The sequence below is a fragment of the Gavia stellata genome, chromosome 4 (genome assembly GCF_030936135.1).
Source record: "Gavia stellata isolate bGavSte3 chromosome 4, bGavSte3.hap2, whole genome shotgun sequence".
NCBI classification, from domain to species: Eukaryota; Metazoa; Chordata; class Aves; order Gaviiformes; family Gaviidae; genus Gavia; species Gavia stellata.
This window is the reverse complement of record NC_082597.1, coordinates 28,672,527-28,696,375: the sequence shown is the minus strand read 5'-3', so window position 1 is coordinate 28,696,375 and position 23,849 is coordinate 28,672,527. Positions and strand designations below refer to the sequence as shown.

Below are 23,849 nucleotides of genomic sequence, written 5' to 3'. Positions count from 1 at the left end.
TGGGTTATAGATAGTGCTGTATTGAAAGCTTATAGACAGGGTTATAGTGCATGTCAACTGCATTCAAACTTAGCTAGTGTAATGCTGGACTTTGAATAAACACCACTTGTTTTCTATACAGCTGAGATACCTTTAATAGCTGTTATTAGTCTTTTGACAGTAGACTGTGTAGCAGTGTCTTAAATATTTATGTTCTGAGCTGTTTGATATTTAGTTAAAGACATCACAATAAAATAAATTCTTAGTACTTGTGCACTATCATAGGCTGCTGCAGCTCCTTGATTTATTCTTCTGCCCATCCTGCCTGGATCATCTTTCAAATATTTTTCTTGGATGCAACCACTTTTTGGCATCCTTCTTTCTGTGCAAATGGACTTCCTTACCCAAGGAAGGAATTTCTGCATATTAATCCTGGTCAACTTTCCCCTAAATCTAAAGGCATATTTAAAAAAAGCTAGGACAGACTTGCCATCAATTTTAATAGACCTGTTAAATAATAACAAATACAGAGTGGTCCATGGGATACTGCTTTTCACTGCAGATGAAACTATTTCCCCCACTTCTCATACAGTGTCTGTAGAAGTCTTGTAAGAGCATTGTCCATATATATAATAGTGTCTTTTGTGTTTGGTTTTTTGTCATTCTGGAAAAATAAGAAGTAACATAGCTCTTCTGTTTTTAAAGTTTAAATGCTGTAATTTTAATTTCCAGTTTGTTGTGTTTCCCTACTAGAGAAGACTTCTGCTGGTAGAAAGTAGTGATATAAAATCAGGCCTCTGCAATAAAGCATGCACAGCACATGAGATTTCTGATGTGTCTTGTTCTCATGGGTTTTTTGAGTTTTTTCTTTTTCATCCTTGACTTTTTTACCTTTTTTACTTTTTTACCTTGACTTCTTTAGAAGTTCCTAAGGTACATTAGGATATGCTAGAAATCTGTTCTGTTGTGCTATACAGATGTTTTTCTCAAGCCTAGATTGGAAATAGGAAACAATATTACTTGATGTGGCCCCTGAGACGTCCAAATGGATCAATAGTTCGGTAATCTTCAAACCAGAAGATCCCTAGGATTTTATGCTAAATCCAAGAATAGCTTTAGTGTGGATCTCTGCCCTTGGAGCTCTCAAGGGCACAGGAGAAAGATCTGCAAAAAGGACAGTGAAGAGGATTTAAGTCTATTCTGGGGCTCACTGTTCATTATCGCAGCCCACTAATGACAACTTTCTCATTGTATAGCTGCAACCTTTCAAATTCTGGAGAGGTTTCAAACAGTGGAAGGACTTCTGATATTCTGCAGAGACTAAGTAATAGTATTGTGTCCTACTGTCTGTGGCAAGGTGAAAGATTAATATAGCTCACCTCTCTGGTGGTACCGGAGTCCCCTCAGGGGAAGGAAGGAAAAGGAGCAAAGACCCAAGTTAGCTCTGGTCTTTTGGTGGGACAGGCAGCAAAAGAAATCTTGTGGGAGGGAGACCTGGAAATACCAAGTGGAGCTTCTGCATTTTGTTACGGTTTCTTCTTTCACCTTCTGCTTACCACTGTACCCCAGGGGCTCCTTTGTAAAGGGACAGGAAGGTCAGAGCAGCTAGCTTTATTCAAGCATTATATTTGCGCTGGGTGTGATGACTATTAAATGGTAACTATTAAAATAATTCAAGACTTCCAGTGGAACTCTGTCAGAATACTCTTTATATTGTTTGTTGCTCAGCTGCTTAGTGGGAGGGAACAAGATAGACAGAATCAGACTCTAGTCACTGTGTAGTGATAATATGAGAGACAGTGGGCAGAAGCTGCAATGTGAGAAATTCTGATTAAACATATAGATTTTCATTCCTCTGTGTGGTCCAAAATTGTAGTAGGCTGTTGAACCTGCATCTGAACAAGGCCCTGGGCAAATCTGATTTTGTTGCACCAGCTCTTTGCGGGCAATTGGGTGACCTCCAGAGAGCCCTTTCAACTTAAAATAATCTGTGCTCATTAACAGCAAGTATAGGCAAGCTTTAAAAACTACTGCTCTGCCTTATGTTTTAATTCATCTAAGATTTCTTAGGGCTTATCTTTGTTTTTCCTGTAACCGTCAACAATAATCTTGGGTTCTGTGACATTATACTTTTTTAACTATTAAAAAGCTAATCATCCATTCATCACAATGTTTTTTTTTTTACCAGCACTGTGAGCTGTGGCATAGTTCCTTCTGTGTAGGAACAAACTTGTTAACAAACATATCCATCTTTTACCAAATAAGAGAAACCGTAGCTGACAAAATTAAAATTGTGTTTGTATTGGCCTGCAGACTAAACTGGCCATCTACCTCTACATGCATAATCTATTTGTCTCCATGATTTGGTTTTTTAGTGTCCCATGTGGGGAAATGTCTTGTTGTCTGATGGTCTGTGAAATCTGCTGTATTTACAGGAACACAAATTCTGGAATTAGTATTCTAAAATTGCAATGAAGCAGGACTTCAACATTTGCTGGTGGGTTTAAATTAATATGAGGGAGAAACAGGATTTGTTGGACTCTCATTCTTGGTCATGTTCAATAAACTTAACAATAAACCCTTCTGATAAGCCAACTGTTAAACTATTTCATAGCAACTGCTGTGTTTCTCTTGCCTGCCTGAACAAACTATTAGACACTTGAATTGGACCATTTGGGTTTTTAAGATGACAGTAAGCTTCTACACATGGCTCCTTAATGTAAAGATAGCCAGCTTTTGACACTGGATTCCAGTCTGAACTGAAATGGGACAGTCTTTCACTAATTCTCACTTAGCTGTAACCATTTAAAATTCTTTGCCCTTGAGGACTATTTAATCTTGAAAGCAGCATGCAGTGGATGATCTCAATCATATTTATATCGTCTTCTGTACTCAGAATACTTAAATCTGTGTTGGGTATGTTAGTAATACCAGATGGTTTTGGATAGCTTTTGCTGTAAAATGAGAATTAATGGCAGTAGATGGCAGGAACCTTCTTCTGGCAGTATTTCAGCTGACCTATCTGTGCCATTTCTCCCATAACTCCCATTTATGGGGAAAATGGATTCCCTCCTGTTCTCAGGCGTGCGTTCCCACTCAGTGCGTGCTCAGCCTGCTCTGTATCTCCAGGTGCTCCAGCACAGAGCCAGCCATGTGCTTCAGAAAGCATGGGGATTAAACATAGGCGACAGCAGTGAAGCAGCACACTGCAGCTTTAGGCTCTCTGAATTTCCCAAATTACAGCAGAATTGGCTGCTGAAGAGGAAAGTCACTTCTGAAGCTTCCTTACTACTGAAACAAGTCCTGCTACAGCACTGTGGAGGAATATTTGATGTGTACTGACTATTAGATAGTCAAACTCAAAAGCACTGTGCGCTATTGCTATTTTATATCTTTGTTTTTGGCAAACAGCCACATAGTTTCTCTGTCAGAACACAGGCAGAGGCTGTGTGTGCATCTGGAATCGCCTCTAATTCGGCTCTCAATGTGCCCCTTAGTTTTGAGCTAAACCTTTTCCATAAGGTGACTAGACAATGCATATGGAAGGATCATCCCCTTCTTTCTCTTTTGCTGCCAGCTGAGAAATACATCTCAAAAGAAGTCAATGCTGTTTGCTAATTCAGTTTATTTGTCTCAAGCTGCATAAGCATTTAATTAATGATGTGCTTTTTATTACTGGGGAGGGAACATGGAATCCTGTATTTCTGAAGAAATCTGTGCTGAGACTGCTGGTTGTGAAGATACAAGTAGGCTGGCTGGTTGTTCTCTGTTTAGTCTGGAAAGGTAGTATATTTTGGGTGGAGCATTTAGACAGCACATATTTCCTCTCCTTAATTTGCTTTTGGCAAGGTATTTTAACCTTAAACACTTAAGTGTTAGGAGGCTTGGAAATAAGTTAAAAAATTGCAAAAACCCTTTCCCTTTTTGTAACTTGCACTTCAGATTCCATTTTGGGGATTCTTGAAATACTAAGGCTATTTCTGTGTACTGTACAATAGTGCTCTATACACAAGTGATCCTAGGTTTCTAAGCCTTCTAATTACAATAGTAATAAAATAATCATTATGCCCCTTTCTCCCCCTTCCCCTCTTTTTAAAGGATGGGAGAGCCCCAGCATAAAGAAGTAATGCCATTTTGTAGCTAAAGTAGCAGCTAGAGAGAATGGGTTAATGTTGGCTTTTTTGGGCAGGGGAGGGGAGGGTGTTTTTAGGGCAGTGGAAGCACATTTTAAGTTCAACAGCTTTTTAGGGTGGGTGATTTTAAAAACCAACAAAAAAACCCCAAACCCAAACAAAAACCAACCTGTCCTGAGGGGGGAAAAGCAATTGTTTTGTGTTGCTTTAGCTTCCTCTTTCTCTTGAGAGAACATCCTGGCCAAAGTTTTTTTTTTCTCTTCTTGTGTGACTTGACAAGAGTGCTCAGTTGTTTTCTGATGTGAGGCACAGTGTGCATGAGATATGGCTCTGGATTCCAGATAGAGAGACCCCTGTAAACACCCATCTTCAGTGGAGAGGAACTTTTATTAACCTGTTAGCTTTATATGTCCAGCACAGACAAAAATGTAGTTGATGAAAGAACTTTAAGAATTAAGTTATGTTTATTTTAGATGTCTACTGGTCTGGCTTCAGGTTTGTGCCTATAGCATGTGAATTTCTTGAGCCCTTAGGCTGATAAAGATGTCAGCATGATCACAGCAGGCTTGTATTTCTTCTTCCAGATAAGAAAGGAAGAAATAATTTCATGTCCCTCTGTCCACCCCTGCAGTTGCAAGTAGTAGCTTAATAGCTGCCGAAGTATCTCTTCTCCCTAAATAGACCATAGACTGCAGGACAGTTTTGTAATTTCCTCGGGGATCTCTAATGACTGTGTAAGCTGTGATCCTTCAAATTATAAAATAACTGAAAACATGGTCTTCCCTGCATCTTATTATGTGTTCTGTGGTAAGCAAGTGGTTTGTGAATAATCTGTTCCTTCATTTTGGACAGAAACAAGTTGAAAGTTGAGCTGTTTATATCCTTGTATGTACAATGATAGCAGTATGACTTCTTGTAGTAAATCGCAAATGTCTTAATAATAAAACTGTATCACCACATCTAATTAACCCTGGCATTGTATTATTGTTGCCAGTGCTAAGATTAGTACCAGAACTTGTCAGCTCTAGCTCACTTTCCATTCACAGTAAAAGCCAAACTGGAGGTGAGCTGTCTCCTTCACGATGACCATCTCTCCCACTGTGTCTACCCACAGCTAACTGGGAGTGCTTCTCACACTGCCAGAGCAGTGAGTGGGAGTGTGGGGACGGGTGCCCCTCTGCATGTTGGGCGTGAGCCTGCACACCCCACCGTGGTCACAGTTCCACGGTCCTTCATCCATCTGATGCAAGAGCAACGTTCCCCAAAGGTTTAAAGAGCTGGAGCGAGGCATTTTAACTTTACTGTGTTATATGAGTGCGTAAGTTATGGTGCTTGGTGTCAATTTTTCACCTCGAACTTCCAGTGGCTGTTACTCAGTTAAATTTGCTGATGTGTTGATATATTGTGTGAATACCTGGCCTTTATGCTGCACTGTTTTTTATATTCTCTCATATTTCCTCTGCATTATGAATTGGTCATCTGTCCTTTTAATCTTTTCACAGTAAAACCCTTTTGCATATCATTTATGGTCATTGCTTTTGCTAACTGTGCTGTTTCTCTTTCTCCTTGGAAAGTAAGCTGGTATTAGTCCAGCTGAAACATCATTGTAAAGGGTATGTTCTGCTCCCAATCACTATCAGAGTAGTCTCAAATATATTTGGGAATATTAGACTGATCACTTAAATGTTTTCTTTATTCATATCAGATGCCCAGGTTAGTGCATATGAATGTGGGATCTGTTTTATTTCTTGATCTCCTGTATTTTGCCAAGTCATATACTGCAAATCACTTTGTCCTGACAGCTGGACTAAATGTCCTTTGACTTGAGGTCTTATGGCCTCACTTGCTGTGGTTTCACAGCCACAGACCTAAGGAAGGGCTGCAAAAAATCTGCTTCTTCCCTTGTGCAAAGTCTGCAGAGCAAGTTGGGCTGGGGAGACAAGTCACCAAAAAAATACTTGGTTTTGTCTAAGGCTAGCTTTCTGCCTGCTAGTTCAACCCTGTGAACAGGTTTGTGTGAACACTGTCACTTATGTAGGTAGAATAGAAAGGTGAGTGAACCCCAGAATACTTTCTTGATGTCAGTTTAGTCAAATGCTTAAACTTTTGCTTTATTTGTGGATTGTAGATTATAAAGGCAGCAGTAAGATCATTCATGCAGCATATTTCCTGAAGCTGACTGTAGTCATCTTGCTCTGTACACAGATGGGCTTGGGCCACGAGCAAGGATTTGGTGCCCCTTGCTTAAAATGCAAGGACAAGTGTGAAGGATTTGAGCTTCATTTCTGGAGGTAAGTGACACCAGATGTCTCTAAAGCTGTGACTCAGCAAACGTAAGTAACTGCTTTTGTTCTCTCTTTCAATTAAACTATTCAGATGCTGTAAAGAAGCTGTGTCTAGGTTGAGGGCCAGGGCTTCTCAGCTGTATTACAGCAGAGTGTTTAAGTATTTAATCACTTACGAACATACATTTCATCTGCACTGAAGTCAATGGTAGTACTTCTGCTGAAGCATTTGCTCTAGCTTAATAAACAGTTGAAGTAGGTTTGTAAAAACATCTCTATCCTCACAGTAAGAGAGATGACAGGGAAGAAGTGTGCTTTATCTCAGTAATAACATGCTTTCTCAGCTCCTAACCAAATACATGAGCTTTGATCTGAGATTTTGGGTAACATTATCTATGTTGAAAAGATGTTGAAACTTTGTGTACATTTACAAATGACTTAGAGGGGGAAGAGGGGTCATACTTCAAGTAAGTTAGACAGTACTTGGCCTTGGATGATGCACTGTTCCTAAACCAGTAAGAGCTGATGATAGCTGCAGTAAATAGGCTATGTTGTAGTCTATGCCATTACTTCTGCAGAAATTTTGTATTCTATTAAGACTTTTCTTGTCTTAATGAAACCTTAAAGTACATGTCTAGCTAGCTCAGTTCACTGATTATACTGAGTGTGCTTTAAGATATAGCTTAGTGATTCTCATTTATTAAAAAAGAATCCCTTTTAAAGGGAACAGCCTGCAAAGGACATAAAAAATAAATAATTGTTAGCACTAGCATGTGCTAGCAGTGACAACAATTACATTTCACCAATGCTATTTAGCTACAGTCATAACTGCAGTAGGGTTTTATTTTGTGGGGTTTTTTTAAGGTAGTCTTATCTGCACCAGATGCCACTCTGGCTGGGATGTAAAGCCAAGGAGATTTTATGTCTTTACCTGAGTATTTCACTGCAGGTGAGACTCAATTTAGAAAATAACTAGAGAAACAGACCACAGCAAAAACTTGGTATAAGTTGATGAGGATATACCTTCTCAGTTACGTATCTGTAGTAGATAACTATAGAAACAACTTACAAATAATGACATGGAGCAAGAAGTGGTAATATACTAATAAATAAGCATGATCATCTAAAGATAGAAGAAATTATTAATTTATGAAAAGACTCTTTTTCAATACTCACTGTCACTGAGCAGACTTGTGTAGAGGTACTAGAAAAAAAGAACAGAGTTAACATGTGTAGGTAATTCAATAAAACAGAATAAAAACTTTTGCAGGAGTAAATAGTGTTGTTTATCCATGGTTAGATGAGAAATTATGTCACGTACTACTTGAGAGAAAGATCTTTGTTTAGAGCCAGTGTGGGGAAATCACAAGTTGGGGAGAAAAAAAAAACTAGGCCAGTTAACTTTTTCTCAACTCTTCTTTTTTGTCCTCTCTTTCTTAGTTCCTCTTATTAAGAGACCTTGTAATTCCTGCTTGTTCTTCAACAGGGAAGAATTTGGAATAAAAAGCTATAGAATGTCTAAAGTTAGTTAGTTATGTAATAGCATGTTTACTGAGCTAGAATGTGTCTGCTTCTTTGTGTGTATTTGGAGGTTTTTGTGTGTGTTTTTCTTTATGTGCGTTTCACTATGCTTCTGTGGTTTGGGCTCATTGTGCCAGGTCCTGAATACATTGCTTGATAGAGTACTGTCTGCCCTAGAAAGCAAGAGCCTGTAGAGAGCAGAGGATTAAAAAGCAGGAAAGAAAAAGACACAAAACCAGTGGCTGTTCAGTTAAGATTAAGGTTTAATTTGGAAATCTAATTGATATAGGATAGACCAGGTAGATAAAGTGGCTAGAAGTTGTCTGAGAAGCATCTTCAAGGTGTCAGACAAACGCAGCACATACCTCTGAAAGAGTTGAAAAGTTAACCATTGAGGCAATTCAAGAATGGGTTAGAAAATAGCTTTCTCCAGCAGAGCTGCTACTGGGGACACGAAGGGTGTGAATCTGAAGTCTGAAATCAGTCTTGTGTAAATAGTTTTCAAAGGAAAAAACATATTAATATACCTTGCATGATACAGAGATTTTGGGATTCCAACACTTGAACAGAAAGGAATGGATCCCTACTACCCTACTTAGTCATGTTAGACTTAAAATCTGAAACTCTATGTTAAGTAGACGCAAACTGTAGCAGAAGTGGACAGAATATGGTCTTTATAACATGAACGATCAGGAGCAGTTCAAGTTTAATCATTAACTTCAGTATTTTACCTCTGTAAAAGATAGGTGTTAAAGTAGGGATTGTGGTTAGAGAAACCGTTACAGGTTGGGAAGAATAACTGTGGTGGGTTGACTCCAGCCAGCAGCCAAGCACCCACACAGCAGCTCACTCCCTGACCCCTCATAGCAGGGTGGGGGAGAGAAAAGGAAGAATAAAAGTGAGAAAACTCGTGGGTCAAAATAAAGTCAGTTTAACAGATGAAGGGAAGAGGAGGGGGGAAAAACCAAGTGATGCAAAGGCAGTCTCTTGCCACCTCCCATCAGCAGACTGATGCCCAGCCAGTCCCTGAGCAGTGGCCACTTTGGAAGTCAGAAACTAGCCTTCTTCATCCTCTACCCCATCTTAGAGCTCTTCATCCTCTACCCCCATCTTAGAGCTGAGCATGGCTTTACATGGCATGGAGTATCCCTGTTGCCAATTTGAGTAAGCTGTGCCCCCTCCCAGCTTCTTGGCTGCCTCCAGCTTACTTGCTGAGGTGGGGATAGAGTCCAAAAAAAGAGAACGCCCTGACAATGTGCAAGCCCTGTTCAGAATAGCAAGTGCTATCGACGCTGTTTTGGCCACAGATCCAAGACACAGCACCGTACGGGCACTCTCAGGACAGGTGTCTGCATGCCAGCCAGACCCAGCGCCGTGGGTCAGGCAGTAGCTGCCTTTGCAGCGCGGGCGGGCTGCGGTCCGTGCTGTCAGCAGTGTAAGGGTGAGGCTGCCCTCTCCTGGGTGGAGCCGAGTGGCTTCAGCAGATCCCCTAGTTCTTCCCTGGTCCGATACAGGAAAACTCTGAGAGTGTACCTCAGAACTAGGTGTAATTTCTCTGTGTGTGTTTCGGCACAAAAGAGCCTCAATTCTGCCTTTGGGGAGTTAGATTGGAAAGTGCACAAAAAAATCCAAGTATACCTGTCTGGTAGCAGGGTTTTACATGGAGTTGCTACACCTTTCTTCTCCATACTGGGAGCATTTGGAAGATACCTCTTCTGGGGTGGCAAGTGCTCTTTAAGCACTTTGTGCTATAATTCTTGGCACAGTGTGTGGGATGGTTATGTAGGTGCAGAACTGTTAATGTGGGCTAGTACAGAAATGGAGATAAACAAAGCCCTTAGTAAAATTTGTTCCTAAGTTTTGAAGTTCTGAAAGCCTCAGTGTTGTGAGCTGAGCACAAAAGGAATACAATGAGAGGCACGGTCTAGAATGGTAGCTGAATGGTGAACAGTTACCTGCTTTATCCTAGTCTGTTAATAGCTCTTTTGCTTTTAAAATTGTCCTCAGAATCATGCTTCCATCCAAGTGCAGCAGCAGCAGTGGGCAGGGTCTCCTCGGTTCAGGTGTTAGACTTCTTTTAGACTGCAAAGCTGCCTCTGCAGTGTTAGCAGGTCAGGCTGGCTGCAAGAGACTTCTGGATAAATGATTGCTTTTAGGGAATGTGTTTCCCACTAGAGGAAGGTGTGGGACACGAGTCAGAACTTGCTAAAAGCAGGAGGGAACATTCTGATTTATCTTGGTCGTGTGTATACTTCTGGTATTGGTAATTGTCTTCCGTGCAGCTTGCCAAGATGTTAAGAAGCTTTTGGTGACAGGAATCTTAAGCTTGGGAATGACCATTTTCAACATCTGGCTTCTTTGCACAGATACAATCCCTGGAAGGCAGAGAGAACTTTAAGTTGGCCTTAACATTTTCTTGTACTAAGGCAATCAGGCAGGTACTGAGGCACAGTTCAAAGCATTTGCAATTACTATAGCTGCATTAATAGCAAGGAAATGTAACAGAAGGAATCGTGGGAAGAGGTTACTCTTTCTGTGTGGAGGATACAAGACTTAAGACTTGCCAGATATTTGTTGAGGGCTCCTCTGTGCTTGCAGCTGCCTCCTCCTGTTACTAGGAGCCACTGCAAAGCCTGTGTAGGAAGGGTTGTGATCTGAATTATTCTTCCTCTCCACACACCAAAACATAGAAAAGTTGGAGGATTGATGACATTTGGTTTTGGAGAAGGAACTGTAAGTCTTTGATCCTTGCTGTCAGTAGAAATCCAGGACACAGGAATTTGCCAGCCTGAGAAAGAGCATGGAATCTGCTTACCTTCCTTCTTCTTTCTACCTATCCAAGACTTGGAAGCAAGACACGATCTACTAAGTCTGTCTTTTACAGTGATGTCCAACTTTTGATTCCACAAATTTTGAAGCGTCCTCCTTATCTTCCATGTTTTGAATGGGAAAGACTTTCCAAATTGCTGAGATCTGGCTGGAGGAACGTTTATCTCCTTTACTGAAGTCCTGAGAGTTGTGAACACGTAAGCAGGAGTCTCTAATACATCCTTCAGTAAGGATCTTGATGAATGTCCTCAAGTGAAGGGAAAATCTTCTTGACAATGCAGATGGAGAGAAGAAGAAATTCTCACTGCCTGTCTTCTAGATAGAGCCAAAAGAGATAAATCTAAGTCTATAAATATACACGTGTGTGCATATACATGCGACTGGTTTTCCTAGCACATGTGAGGTGTTTGCTTTAACACCAAAAATAAAATTTAAGCAGCAGTTATGAGACAGACTTGTGAAGCCTAAGTTTGAGGTAGTGGGATGGGGTCACTACAGTATGATAGCTGTATCGGAGCCAAAGAAATGACCAGCTGATCTACTCTGAGTAGAAGTAATGGGCCACATTCCTTCTGCAGAAGGGACAGTGACTAATGAACAGGACTCTGATGTGCTACTTAGTCATACCTTCTTCCACTAACTTGTAAACAGTACTCTGCAGGAAGAGTTATGTGTTAATGTCAGCTGGATATCTTTTAGGACTGGAAATTATTCAAGAAAAGGGATTATAAATCAGAAGAGGAAACCTTTTTTTTTGGCTGTTGGCAGTATACAGACATCTTCATGTGGCTGAGATCCAGGGGAGCCTAGAGGAGCAGGGGAAAATAGCAACAGCCTCAGGGATTTTCCTGTGACTTATTAAGATATGCTGACATCAGTTGTGACTTGACATTCTCCACATTCTTTCTGGATTGTTTGCTCCTGCATTTGGAGGCTTAATTATCCACAAGCTCTAATGCCAGGGCCACCATGGCTGTAATTTTGCAACATAGCCCCTATAACAGCTTCTTGCAAACTGCATGTAGGCAAAGAGTCATTCACTTAATCTTGAAATAGCAAGGAGATAACATCAGACTAAAATGTATAGAGTCAAATTCTTAATTTTAAGTAAGTCCAGAGTGGGGGGAGGTTAGCGAGTATCTCATTCTTTTCAGTGCAAGTATAAAGCACAGTAGTTTTATGCAGGTCCTCACGGTGGGACCCAGGAAGGACCTGAGGACAAGTTGTATGCTTTCACTTCTTTGCAAGTATCTGTTTATCAGGACAACAGAAAATCTCTCGCTGATACTGAAATTGGTGAAACATGTTAAGCCTTCAAGGTGAGACTGAGGATAAAAGCAATTGAATCGGGCTACTTTCCTAGTTGGAAACAGAAACAGGATCTCCAAGCTGTTCTGCATTCTGCAAGAAGTCTCTACTAGAAAATAGATATGCAATTTCATGACATGAACAAAAATAAGGTGCTTTTCTGGCTTTTCCAGCACATGTGAAAGTCTCAGGGGGAGAATTCCACCACAGCTTGTTGGGGATGGCTCTGGGCTCTGCAGGCTGTTGATGCCACTTCACTGTAGTTAGATGCTGTACAGAGCGGGGAGAGCTGCACAGACTGCCACGCTGCTGTTACAACCACACAGGCAGTACGATGATACGAATTGTTCTTACTGAGTTCTGTTTTGCAAGCAGAGCAGTTCTGGACAGCAAGACTATACTATACTTGCATGAGTCTGTGCAGGTTACCTGAGAATGTCTGTTGGTTCACCAAAGTTACTAGATCATGTCCTGTCAAGAGGCAAAACTAAAACTGAGACTTACGATTGCTAGAGACTTAAGTTGAAAAAGTGAAGAAAATATCTGGTAAGCTATTGATCAAGTGGACTTAATGGCTTGAATTCAAGTTGCATGTGTGCTCTGAGGTATATAACTGCATGGTGGTCATGATGTAATAAACCTGCAAAAACTAAGGTCTGATTCTGTCACCTAGTATTAGATCTCATGATTGAGAGTTGGTAATAAGGTATAATCATGTGCACACCTTAGAAGATGAACAAAGTGAATATAAATTGCTTTATTGGTATATTAAATAGTCTCTAAGTATTAGCTAGGTAAAGGACTCATGCAGACTGATGCTGAAGATCCTGCAAAATTTTATGTTGTGAGTGCTTGAGATGCATAGTACAGTATTTAGGCTTAATGGGCAATACTAGTTCATGCTTGAATGTTTTAGTAAGCTGGGAGATTGCAAAGTGCTTAGTGTTTACTAGGTATACAGATAAGTATCAGTTTTGAAATTCTGTGCACCTTTCCTGTTGTGGAAATGAGTTGGAAGTCATGCAAGCTGTCAGCCTACACTTCAGTTATTGATCTCTTCAGGTTTTTGTGTTGCAAAGCAGAGTCTGGTCTGCTTAACGTTCTTATTTCACTCGTTATTTTTAGAGCGAGTGGCTCGTTTCTGTTGCAGAGTTAGCTGTTTTTATTTGGAGTGGGCTTCATAACTTAGTCACCATAATTTATGGTAACATATATAATCACATGACCAGGGCAGCATCCATCACACACTGAAATGATAGTACCCTACATCATAAACTGGTGTACATATGTAGTGCATATCTTTGGGGCTGGCTGTGTGTCACTTCAGATGACCAGTTACACGCAGGTCCTCCTTCTTCCTTCCATTCCCATCACCTAATGGGCCTGCTGTAGTCATGGCGCGTTCTTGTTATGTACCTGTTACATACCTTATCTTAAGGTATCTCTCTTGCCTTCAAGACTTTAGAAAGCAAGATGCAGAACAATATTAGAGTTCGATGGGTTTTGGCAAGCAGGGTTGAGAGCATTTTGCAGGTAGTAGTTTTATGCTCTTTGCTTTGTGAAGAATAAATAATGGAGTAAAATATTACTCATTCTTCTTCAAACTCCAGAGATCCAGAAGGTTGGTCTGTTTTCTTAGGCTATAATAAGAACCTTTAGTTAACATCCAACTTCTCTAATTTCCATAGACTGTGGCTGACTGCTTTGAACTGAAGCTCTGGGGAAGCCATTAATAAATACTAAACTAGCTTTTCTAATCCAAGGTTCGGTTTATTATATGTGACTTGTTTAATTATTTTTAAGGTAATAAATTGCTATCTAATATTCCTTAATCAAAGGAATTCAAATGTGTTAGATATAAATGGTATTCTTTCATATACAAGTAAAGCCTTCTACCTTTTAAGGATGTTATCTGTGAAAATTCTCCATACAGCATGTGCCAGAGTACTTCTAACTTGGTTCAGAGCTGTTTGAAAGGCTTTGTCCATATAAGCCTTTCACTTTTCTTTCATCTTCTCTTTTAAATGCTGAACTTGGAACAGAACTTGGTGCAATTACACTGTATATATGGCTGTATGCATTTTTTTCCTTTCTAGGAAATACTTGTTTCCACTTGATAGCAACCCTGTGATAACCAAATATCATGCATACAGTGAAATGCCTATGAAGAAAATAGTATACTGTGTGTAATTTTGCGTGTATAAAAAGAACCTGAAAAACTAAAGTCCAAATAAATGATTGCTGGGGGGGATCATGTTGATGCATTTAACTCATAGGTGACCACCCATAATAAATCTGGTAGTGGACGTGTGTGTGTGACTAGTACTGAGATGTAACTGAAGCAATAGTTTAATGGGCATGCTGGTGTTAGTTGATGGTTGGACTTGATGATCTTACAGGTCTTTTCCAACTTCAGTGATTCTGTGAACAAAGAATGTAAATAATACAACAGGAGAAATAAAGAATATCTTCAAGAGGTGTTTGATATATTGCAGAATAACTTGTGTATTCCCTAATCGAAGCACTGAAAACAAGGTTTTGGGTTCCCAGTGATGATGTTACTGTGCAGCTGGTGTGAGATGTAATTTTCAGCCGAAACTAACTTTGTTGCTGTTTCCATAAATTTCAGAAAAATATGCCGCAACTGCAAATGTGGGCAGGAGGAGCATGATGTCCTCACAAGCAATGAGGAAGATCGGAAAGTGGGGAAACTCTTTGAAGATACAAAATACACAACCCTTATTGCAAAGCTGAAGAATGATGGCATTCCCATGTATAAACGCAATGTAATGATACTGACTAATCCAGTGCCGGCCAAGAAGAACATATCCATCAATACTGTCACTTATGAGTGGGCTCCTCCTGTTCAGAATCAGACACTTGTAAGTCCAACCCACTTTTTCTTCATGTTCAAGGCAGGAGTTGACAGGAGATAGAGAAGCAGAGCTTACCAGAAAGATAAATTTGCCTCTTGTAGTCATTCTGTGTGTACCTCTTCTTTTCTTCCTCCTCAAAACTAAAAATATGGTGCCTGCTTAATGAGTCTTGCCTGTGTCATCTTGCAGGATGATGCCATCTTGATACTTGTCTGTGGAACTTCTTGAGAATGGGGGGGAACAAGGTGGTTTTTTTAGTAGATAAAATTAGAGTTAAGTCCCTGGAGTGCAATTAATCTAACCTGCCTTTTTTAGTAAACGTGAAAAATTTGCATGGAGTGTGGGCTTAAAAGCAAAAAAAACCCAAAAACAACCCCACAACAACTTATGTCATTGTTTAAAGTTAAGGGGAACACTGTCTTGCATATAGCTTTTACTGTATATGGTAAGAAACAGGGTTAGTGTTGACATCAAAAAGAAGAGCTCCCTTCCAGTATGTTTTCAGCTGAAGTAGATGAGTTGGTAGATAGCCTTTTGAGGATTTTGCTTTACTTTAAACTTCAATTGCTAATTTACTGCACTGCAGTGTTGTGTGATCTATGGCGAAATCACGTTATCTCTGACCTACCTCTCAAAATACCCTTTGTTAGTGAATTAATCAAACTTGGTGTATCTAAATTGATTATTACTTAATATTCAGTTACCCCTTTGATTTTTAGGCTTGTCCTTGCTTTGTTAAAACCAGAGGTTTTTTATTTAGCTAGAATTATTTCTGCAATGGGCTGTGTGCCCCAGGCAGTATTTCAGCTTCTACTTTTTAAAGCTACACTAATGATCAGTAGTTTTAGATAGCTTTGAAGAGACAAGGTGCTGTGTAAATGTTAATTATTGTTTACTCTGAGAATTAGTAACTCTGTTCTGTAAAAGGCTTAAAAGGAAGCCTGTCTCTTACTCTGGAAAGAAGCCAATTAATACATCTGCTGTATTTTTATCTCCATCTACTGCATTTTGGGAGCTTAATGTTTATGGAAAGAACCTTGTTTTTGACAAATTTGACTGTCGCTAACAACAGTAGAGATGATTTTAGTCATGTGTTTGCTTAAAAGGATGCGTCTGTAGTTGAAGTGGCATCTGATATCTAATTCCTCCTGGTTCAGGCTAGACAGTATATGCAGATGCTACCCAAGGAGAAGCAGCCTGTTGCTGGCTCAGAAGGTGCGCAGTACAGGAAGAAGCAGTTGGCTAAGCAGCTGCCTGCTCATGATCAGGATCCTTCAAAATGCCATGAGCTCTCCCCCAATGAAGTTAAGCAGATGGAGCAATTTGTGAAGAAGTACAAAAACGAGGCGCTTGGTGTAGGAGATGTCAAGCTCCCTGGTGAGATGGAAACAAGAGCTACTGACAAGAATAATGTGAACAGCGGTGACAGAGGCACCTCAGCTGCTGTAGGAGCGGTGGAGGACAAGTCCCCAGATCAGAAGGCATCTCAGTATGTAAGTATAAGGAAGGAAAGATAAGACAAGAAGGTATATTACTATCCAAGTGCTCTCTTTGGTCATTTTAATGCAATTAACTTGTTTTGTTAACTTGAAATAGTGAAGATCTGGGGAGGAAGAAGAAGAAGGGGAACTGGAAAACTTTGTGAATGTCTGCACAGAACCCTGGTTTCTGACTGTATTTAGTGCATTGCAGCAATTAACTTCCTAAGTTACCTTTTCATCCTCATTGCAAAAACATGTTAGCTTGGAGATACAGTATAGCAGAGTGGCTTTTACAGAATAATAATCAAGGAGCTTGTGTAGTCTTACAAACTAATTGCTACACTTTTCTCCTCTTGAAGAGTTTAGTTTAATTTTAGAAGCTTGTTTTCTCTTCTTTCTTGGAAGAGCACCAAAATTACCCACTCAAGAAATTGTGTTTAAAAATTAAATGCAACTAAGAAATAATAAGGTAACACCTCTCCCTCCTGTGTCCAAAAAGCCAAGCTGTATAACAACTGCTTTGACTAGCCTTCTTTTCATATTTAAACTTTTTAATCTATTTTTTATTTTGGCATCTGATTTCCACTTTGTAATAGCTCAACAAAAAATAAGGTATGTAAAATTACCCAGTTTCCATTGATATTTCTAAACTAGAGTCTTGATAAATTATTTCTGACATAACTTGCTAACTTCTGCTGTATGTGTCTCGGCTACCGATTATGAATACAAAATAGAGGTAGGATTACTGAAATAACATTAAATTAGTTTAGTAAAGGTAGACCTTCACTTCAGAGTGGCAAATGCTCCTGTAACTTGATTTCCAGAAATGTTGCTATTATACATTAAAAAATCCTAAAAATTATGTCTCCAGTTTACTTAAAGAAAATAAATATACAAGTTCTAGATGGAGATAAAAGTTTATTTGTTAACATGGTTGTATAATGTAGCTTTCAGTATTATTGGGGGAGGGTAGTGTGCTTTTTTGGTGTGTTTTTGTTGTTTGTTTTTTTTAAACTGACACAATATATTACTTCTGGTGTAATTCATATGGAATATAAAATTAACACAAGTTCTAGCTGTGAACATGCCCACTTACCTTAATTGGTCATATGCTGTGTCATTTGGTTACCTGTAGCTACTTCCTAAAATTAATTATGCAGTTATTTTTGCCATTATCTTGTCATAGAGATTCTAAGGTACTAAAAAAGTTATTTTATCATGGCTTGATTAGGTTGCTGTCATTTCGTTTAACCCAGCCTCTCCTGCTGGATTACTTTAGTTTCACCACAGCAGTTCTTTGCTTACCTCCTCAAGAAAGACCTATAGAAATAGACACCTTGCCAATTGGCCAGTGGGTACAATGCTTGGACTACAGTAAGTCAAGGGCAGGAGGTACTCCGTCCTCTTGAGTAATTGTATCAAAAGGTGCTTTGTTTTTACACTACATCTATTTCTCACTTCCTAGGTTTTCTTACTCAACCACCTAACTGAGTATACCTGCTATTGTTTAGGCCAGGCATATCTCATCAATGTGCACAGTAATTAAAGAGGCTTAGAAGTGTTTAATAGTGTAAGTGAACATTTTAGTTGCTTATCTATTGCTAGGTACTGAGTTTACTCTGGGCTAAATAATCAGGATTTAGACATAGTATTTTAAAGTATTTTTTATGATTTCTGTAATGTGACTTAGTCTCAGCTATATGCTGTAGCATTATCTCAACTTCTTTTTTTTTTTTAACAATTCAAAATCACCAGTACAGAGAAGAGCTTTTAAATAACTTGCAGAAGAATTGCCATCCTTGTCTATACTTTTTTCCATCCATTAGTTCTCCAGATTTTCTTGTACATTGTCCTTTGGACTGAGTCTGAAGGCATGTATTCCTGTAGCTGTGGTAAATAGAATCTCTTGAAAATTTCATTTTCATTATAGGAATGGATTGCAACTTTTTTAAACCTGATTTAAAAAAAAAAAACAACAAAACAAAAACACCCAGGTCTCCACTATCAATGTAAATATACCTATAATAATTGCCTTTGTTTATAAAAATAAATCTATTTCACCATGATTAAAAGCTAAATAACAGAAAAATGGATATTCAGCATATTTTCTTCTTGTAAAGAAGCAAATCTCTTTATGCACCTTTTAACCACCTAGGCTGGGGATGTTGCAAATGGTAGGTAAACAAATTGGCTTGCCCTGATCTGGATCCATGCAACTACTTAACCCAATTGAGTCCTCTTGAAGTCTGAGGTCTGAAGTAGAAAGAAGAGTCAAAAACCTTTATGTACACATATGTTTACACTTTCCCTTTCATGCTGTTCCAGGCTGTTCTTTCTCCCCCTTTTGATGTCTTTCTGTGTATATTTTGAAATTGCTTGTCTGAAACAAGTGTGGGAATCTGATCAATATGCCTTACAGCTGAGACACTTTAAAAAAATAATAATATCTAGATATGCAATTAAAAACTAAGGCCGTTTGTGGCTGGGTTTGTAGTAGTGTGAATCATGGAGAAAACCTTCCCAGGATGTTCAACCAGTCCACAGGCCAACGGTTGTGCAGGAAATGCCAAGCTGGTGATTAAACTGTAGATTAAAATTTTTGTTTCGGTAACATAAGCCCCCTGTGTTTTTTGACTTGATGACAAGACCCTTTCTGTAAGCAGGTATAGGGCAGAAGACTGACTATGGACTTCTTGGAATTATTTGTAGTGTAGCTGTGTTCATAAATTTTGTAGTCCCTTTTCCAAGATCATGCTCACCATCCTAATATCGTTAATCACAGACTATTGGACAGCAGCCATGAGTGATTAGCATCCCTAGAACACAGCTTTAAACAGAATGAGTTTGAAATACTCACTCTTTTTTTTTTCCTCACCAGTGATGCAGATACGGCTTGATCTTCTCATGACCTACAAGTACAGCCATTTTCTTGGCCTGTGTTCTAGTCGTAGTCTAGTCAGTTAGCTTTGGAGGCTTCTTATTATTCTCTCCTTATTCTTGAGTATGTAAGGCTTATAGAGCATAACATGAATTTTAATTGCCTGTTGTTTTTAAAGAACTGGACTGTAGTTGCAAGAATGAACATAGCAAAATACAATAATCCATGTAAGTAGTACTAGTGCTATGTCAGTGGAATGTACATCATCTTGAATTGCTTAGTTAAACCTGTACTGTGGCATCATGTTACTCCCATAATCAGACAGTAGTATAAAGTAATGCTTCAATTTCAGTCTGGGAAGGTGGAATTTAATAAATATGTCAGTAATACATAATTGCTATTAATGTACCTCTTCAAAAATTACTTAACTTGGTAATAACCTCTTTCCAGTCCTGCTATCGCTGCAAACTGAATATGAAAGAAGGTGACCCAGCTGTCTACGCAGAACGTGCTGGATATGACAAATTGTGGCACCCAGCTTGTTTTGTCTGTTGCACCTGCAGTGAACTTCTGGTAGACATGATTTATTTCTGGAAGAATGGTAACCTGTACTGTGGAAGACATTATTGTGATAGCGAAAAACCCCGCTGTGCTGGATGTGATGAGGTAGGAAATACCCTAGTCCTTTATTTTAGCGCACAAGTTTGCTCCTCTGAGAAGTGAATATGATTTTTAGTAAAATATTTCAGTGCAGGGACACGATGTACCTTCACCACTTTTAGCTGATTGTAATTGCAAGGAACTGAAATTGATATGGATGCTCCACATTCAGGAAGATCCATAGCTTGCTTTGGATTTGATGGGGACTTTATGCGGTCTACAGTGACATATGATGTAATACATAAATGCAAATTCTTCTACGAAGTCCTAATTAATTATGCAGTTGTTTCCCCATGAAGGGCACTAGGGGGAGCACCTTACTAAATTACACCTTGTGCAGCATATAGGGAACAGCCTGCCTGGTGTCTTTGGCATTTATTGGCTCTTAATAAATGAAATAGAGGCTTTTGGAAAACAGTCAAACGAGATTTTGTTGTTGAAATCATTTGAATGGAATGAGTGAAATCACCTGGAGATCTTGGAAACTGCAAAACATCCTGAGTCTAGCTTTATTAAAAGAAATACTATTCAAATGCATATTTCAATATTTGTTTGTATCTTCCTCGTAGCTAATATTCAGCAATGAATATACTCAAGCGGAAGGTCAAAACTGGCATCTGAAACACTTCTGCTGTTTTGACTGTGATTGTGTTTTGGCTGGGGAAATCTATGTAATGGTGAATGACAAGCCAGTCTGCAAACCCTGCTACGTGAAGAACCATGCTGCGGTAAGATCCATACCAGATGTGTTGGTGCTGTGAAGGAAGGGAATGTACATCTATGGAGCCTGAAACTCTTAACGTTCTCCCAGTGTGGGAGTGTCTGAAGAGTATAAATTTAATGCAAGTTTAGGCTCAAGTCAATCATCTGTTTCCCCTTTTAAAAAAACCTTAAAAGCAGGCAAGTATTTTGTCAGTTCATAAACTTGAACAAAAGGCACTGGCAGGGAGGGAGGCTGTTCTGAAAATACCTTTAACTTTGCTAGTGGTGAAGCAGGATTTTGTATCAGGAGGAGTAAAGTAGGTGAAAATGAGTAATGCTGCTAAAAGTTTAGTTTGTCTCAATCATAGTTCATTGTGACCAGTGGGATTCAACTTCAGCTGGTGTGCTAAAAGCCTGTGGTGGCAACTGCAGTCTAGGACTTTGTTTCTTTGTATTTCTAACCACACGAGTTATAAAGGAGAGGGACTGACACGATAAAAATGAAGTTTGGGAAAGGATGGTAGTTCTTGATTCCTGGTTATGCTGATCTGAGATCATGGTCCATTCATATCTACCAATTAACTAGCTATTAGTTGGGAGTTCAGTCTAATGTGCATCTAGACTGTTTATATAGTTAATGGAGGGAAAAACTGTTATCTCTAGCTGACAGTTAATAATCTTCTGAGGTAGGTGTGAGGAATTATCTTTTGGAGAGGCTTTTTTTTCTCTTAAAACATTAGCTGGAGATCTAAGTAATCTTTTGACAACCAGATTTTAAGGCTAATTACATCCAGGACTTTCTAGAAACCTTTAATTCTCTGGCATTGCTTTACAGCTGCCAATGCACAGGAAGATCTGTAACTAATATCTTCAAATGTATGGGTTAATATACAAAGATCTGTGCTGTTTGGCACAAGTTTTTACCATTATTTGGGTACTAGGAAATCCTAACCATTATAAATGTCTAAGTTTAGTCCCAGCAGCAACTAACTATGTGCATTTTATTTTGTTTTGTGTCCTCAGCTGCATTTTGATTGGAAACTCTGCTTTAAAAATAAATGAAAATGAAAAGCTGGAGATTTATTTCAAATGCTTCTTTTAACACCTGTCTCTCTTTTCCAAAAATATTTAAGAATTCCATCTTTTATTGGAGTTGTAGAGAGGATGTGTATGCTTTGTTTAAGTGTCATCTTGTTTCTAAACAGATCTGCCAAGGCTGTCATAATGCTATAGATCCAGAAGTTCAGCGTGTGACATACAACAACTTCAACTGGCATGCTACACAGGAATGCTTCTTGTGTTCCTGTTGCAGCAAGTGTCTAATTGGCCAGAAGTTCATGCCGGTGGAAGGGATGGTCTTCTGTTCAGTGGAATGTAAGAAAAAGATGATGTCTTAAGAGAAGACATGCACAGAACCAAGCATTGCTGCGTTCCAAAGGCTCTTGCATTTCTACTGTAAAATATATAGTACTGGGGCATTTAAAGTTATTGAAAGTATTAAATAGCATTTTCCCAAAGATTTTTTTTAATGACTAAATGTAATCTTCATTTCTTAGTTGTAATAATACTTTCTTTTTTGGAACATTCTTCCTGAGTCTTGTGTCAAATGACTTCATATCCTAGAAATGTAAGAAAAAAAATGCATCATGAACTATATACACTTTAAGGGAGCTTTTCACTGTGAAGGATCTTTTTGCTGTATCTTGTCTAACGGAAAAAGAAAATGTGAATATGCTCCAGTTTTTCTTGTTTTGTATGATAAATGTAACTCTTCCACTTCTGGTTTCGCTAATTTATCATTTTTATAGTTTCCCTGCTTTCGTCAAGCACTTTAGACAAAATGATCAGCCTTACTGCCACATACAGTTTTGTTCAATAGACCTCAAGTATACAGGGACAACGAAGCTTAAAAAAAAAAGTTGCCTGTAATCATTTGCTTGTTGTTGACACATGGGTTCTTCAGGGATAGTGACTACTCTCAGATATAGTTTGTAAAATAACACTGCGCCAGTAGAAAACTGGTGGCTCACATCTTTTTTACAACTGTTCATGCCTGGGAAAGTTTTTGTTTTATGAATATTGAAATTACTTTACAGATTGGGGGGGCGGAATATAAGAGAAGGTCTTGCCCAAATTTAAAAAAAAAATAAACAAAAAACAAAAATCCACCAACATTAGTGGGTGTCACTCTTACCCTTTCAGAACTGGCTTCTGTTTTTTCATGAATGTTCTTTTCATAAATTGTGCCTTCTATCAGAGGGATGTGGCACACAATGTATGCATTTCCAAGAATGTAATTCTGCAAAAGGATCATATGTAGGCTTTTGATTTGGAAGTTCTTAACCAAAGCACAAAGAAGTCTTTCCCAGAAGACTTCCAGTATTTGAGTGGAAAAATATCACAGCTGTGTATTAGCTTTGCTTACTAGATAAACCAAATGTGTGGTTCTCTTTCTTTTTCTTAAGAATTACAGATCTACAGTGAAACTTGTTGGCTATCTTTGTGCCAAACAGTGAATGGAGAGTCTTTGGCCTAAAAAAAAAACCCAAAAATCTATGCAAGTCATATGTTCAGCTCTTAAGTTTTATGGTGGCTGTATTGTAACACAAATAAAAATTAGTGTTGTTCACTTGAGTTCTCTACTAATTCTGTTCTTGTTGAACCCCCTTTAGGGGAGGCAAAGAGAAGGGGAAATGTTTCCATACTTCTCTTTAGCTTTGACATTATTTCCAAAATCTTAAGGCCTGTTTTACTGTAAAGTGCTTACTGTTTTGTGTAATATTGTTGATGTGCTTATAGGTGCAAAATAATGGGTCTTTTTCCAACAAATACGTAACTTCAGAACTTAGTGTGAATTTACTTTCTGTTCACATAAACTATGGTCTGATACTTTAAGATACAGCATGAGAAGTTTCGAATTCACACAGGTGACCTAATGTGCTGAGAAAAAGTGCATTGTCATCCTTTGAGTACTACAAAAATAAGATACTGGTGTGAGATACATACTTTGTATGTTGTCTAAATTGAGATGTAAACTTTAGCTCCGTGTTCTGGAAGCCTATACAGCTTTTCTCAGGGATCCTCAGGATGTACAAAAAAGTGAGTGTCTTCCGCTTATACCAATGAGGCTGTATTCTTGCCAGATTTGCAGTTTTAAACTAAGGAAAACCAGGATGCCTCAGTAAGAGAAGGTATTT

General features: G+C 38.9%; 1 protein-coding gene across 1 annotated transcript in view; it reads left to right on the top strand.

Moving 5' to 3' along the window:
• The window catches only part of TES (testin LIM domain protein), a 29,071-nt gene extending 5,785 nt beyond the window's left edge, over window positions 1-23,286 (top strand). The window contains exons 2-7 of the mRNA XM_059816620.1: window positions 6,318-6,403; window positions 14,685-14,937; window positions 16,089-16,424; window positions 19,741-19,956; window positions 20,520-20,678; window positions 21,858-23,286. Coding sequence (XP_059672603.1) covers window positions 6,318-6,403; window positions 14,685-14,937; window positions 16,089-16,424; window positions 19,741-19,956; window positions 20,520-20,678; window positions 21,858-22,049 — 1,242 coding nt within the window. The 3' untranslated portion in view covers window positions 22,050-23,286. The remainder of the gene's footprint in view (window positions 1-6,317; window positions 6,404-14,684; window positions 14,938-16,088; window positions 16,425-19,740; window positions 19,957-20,519; window positions 20,679-21,857) is intronic.
• Window positions 23,287-23,849: the final 563 nt, after the last annotated feature.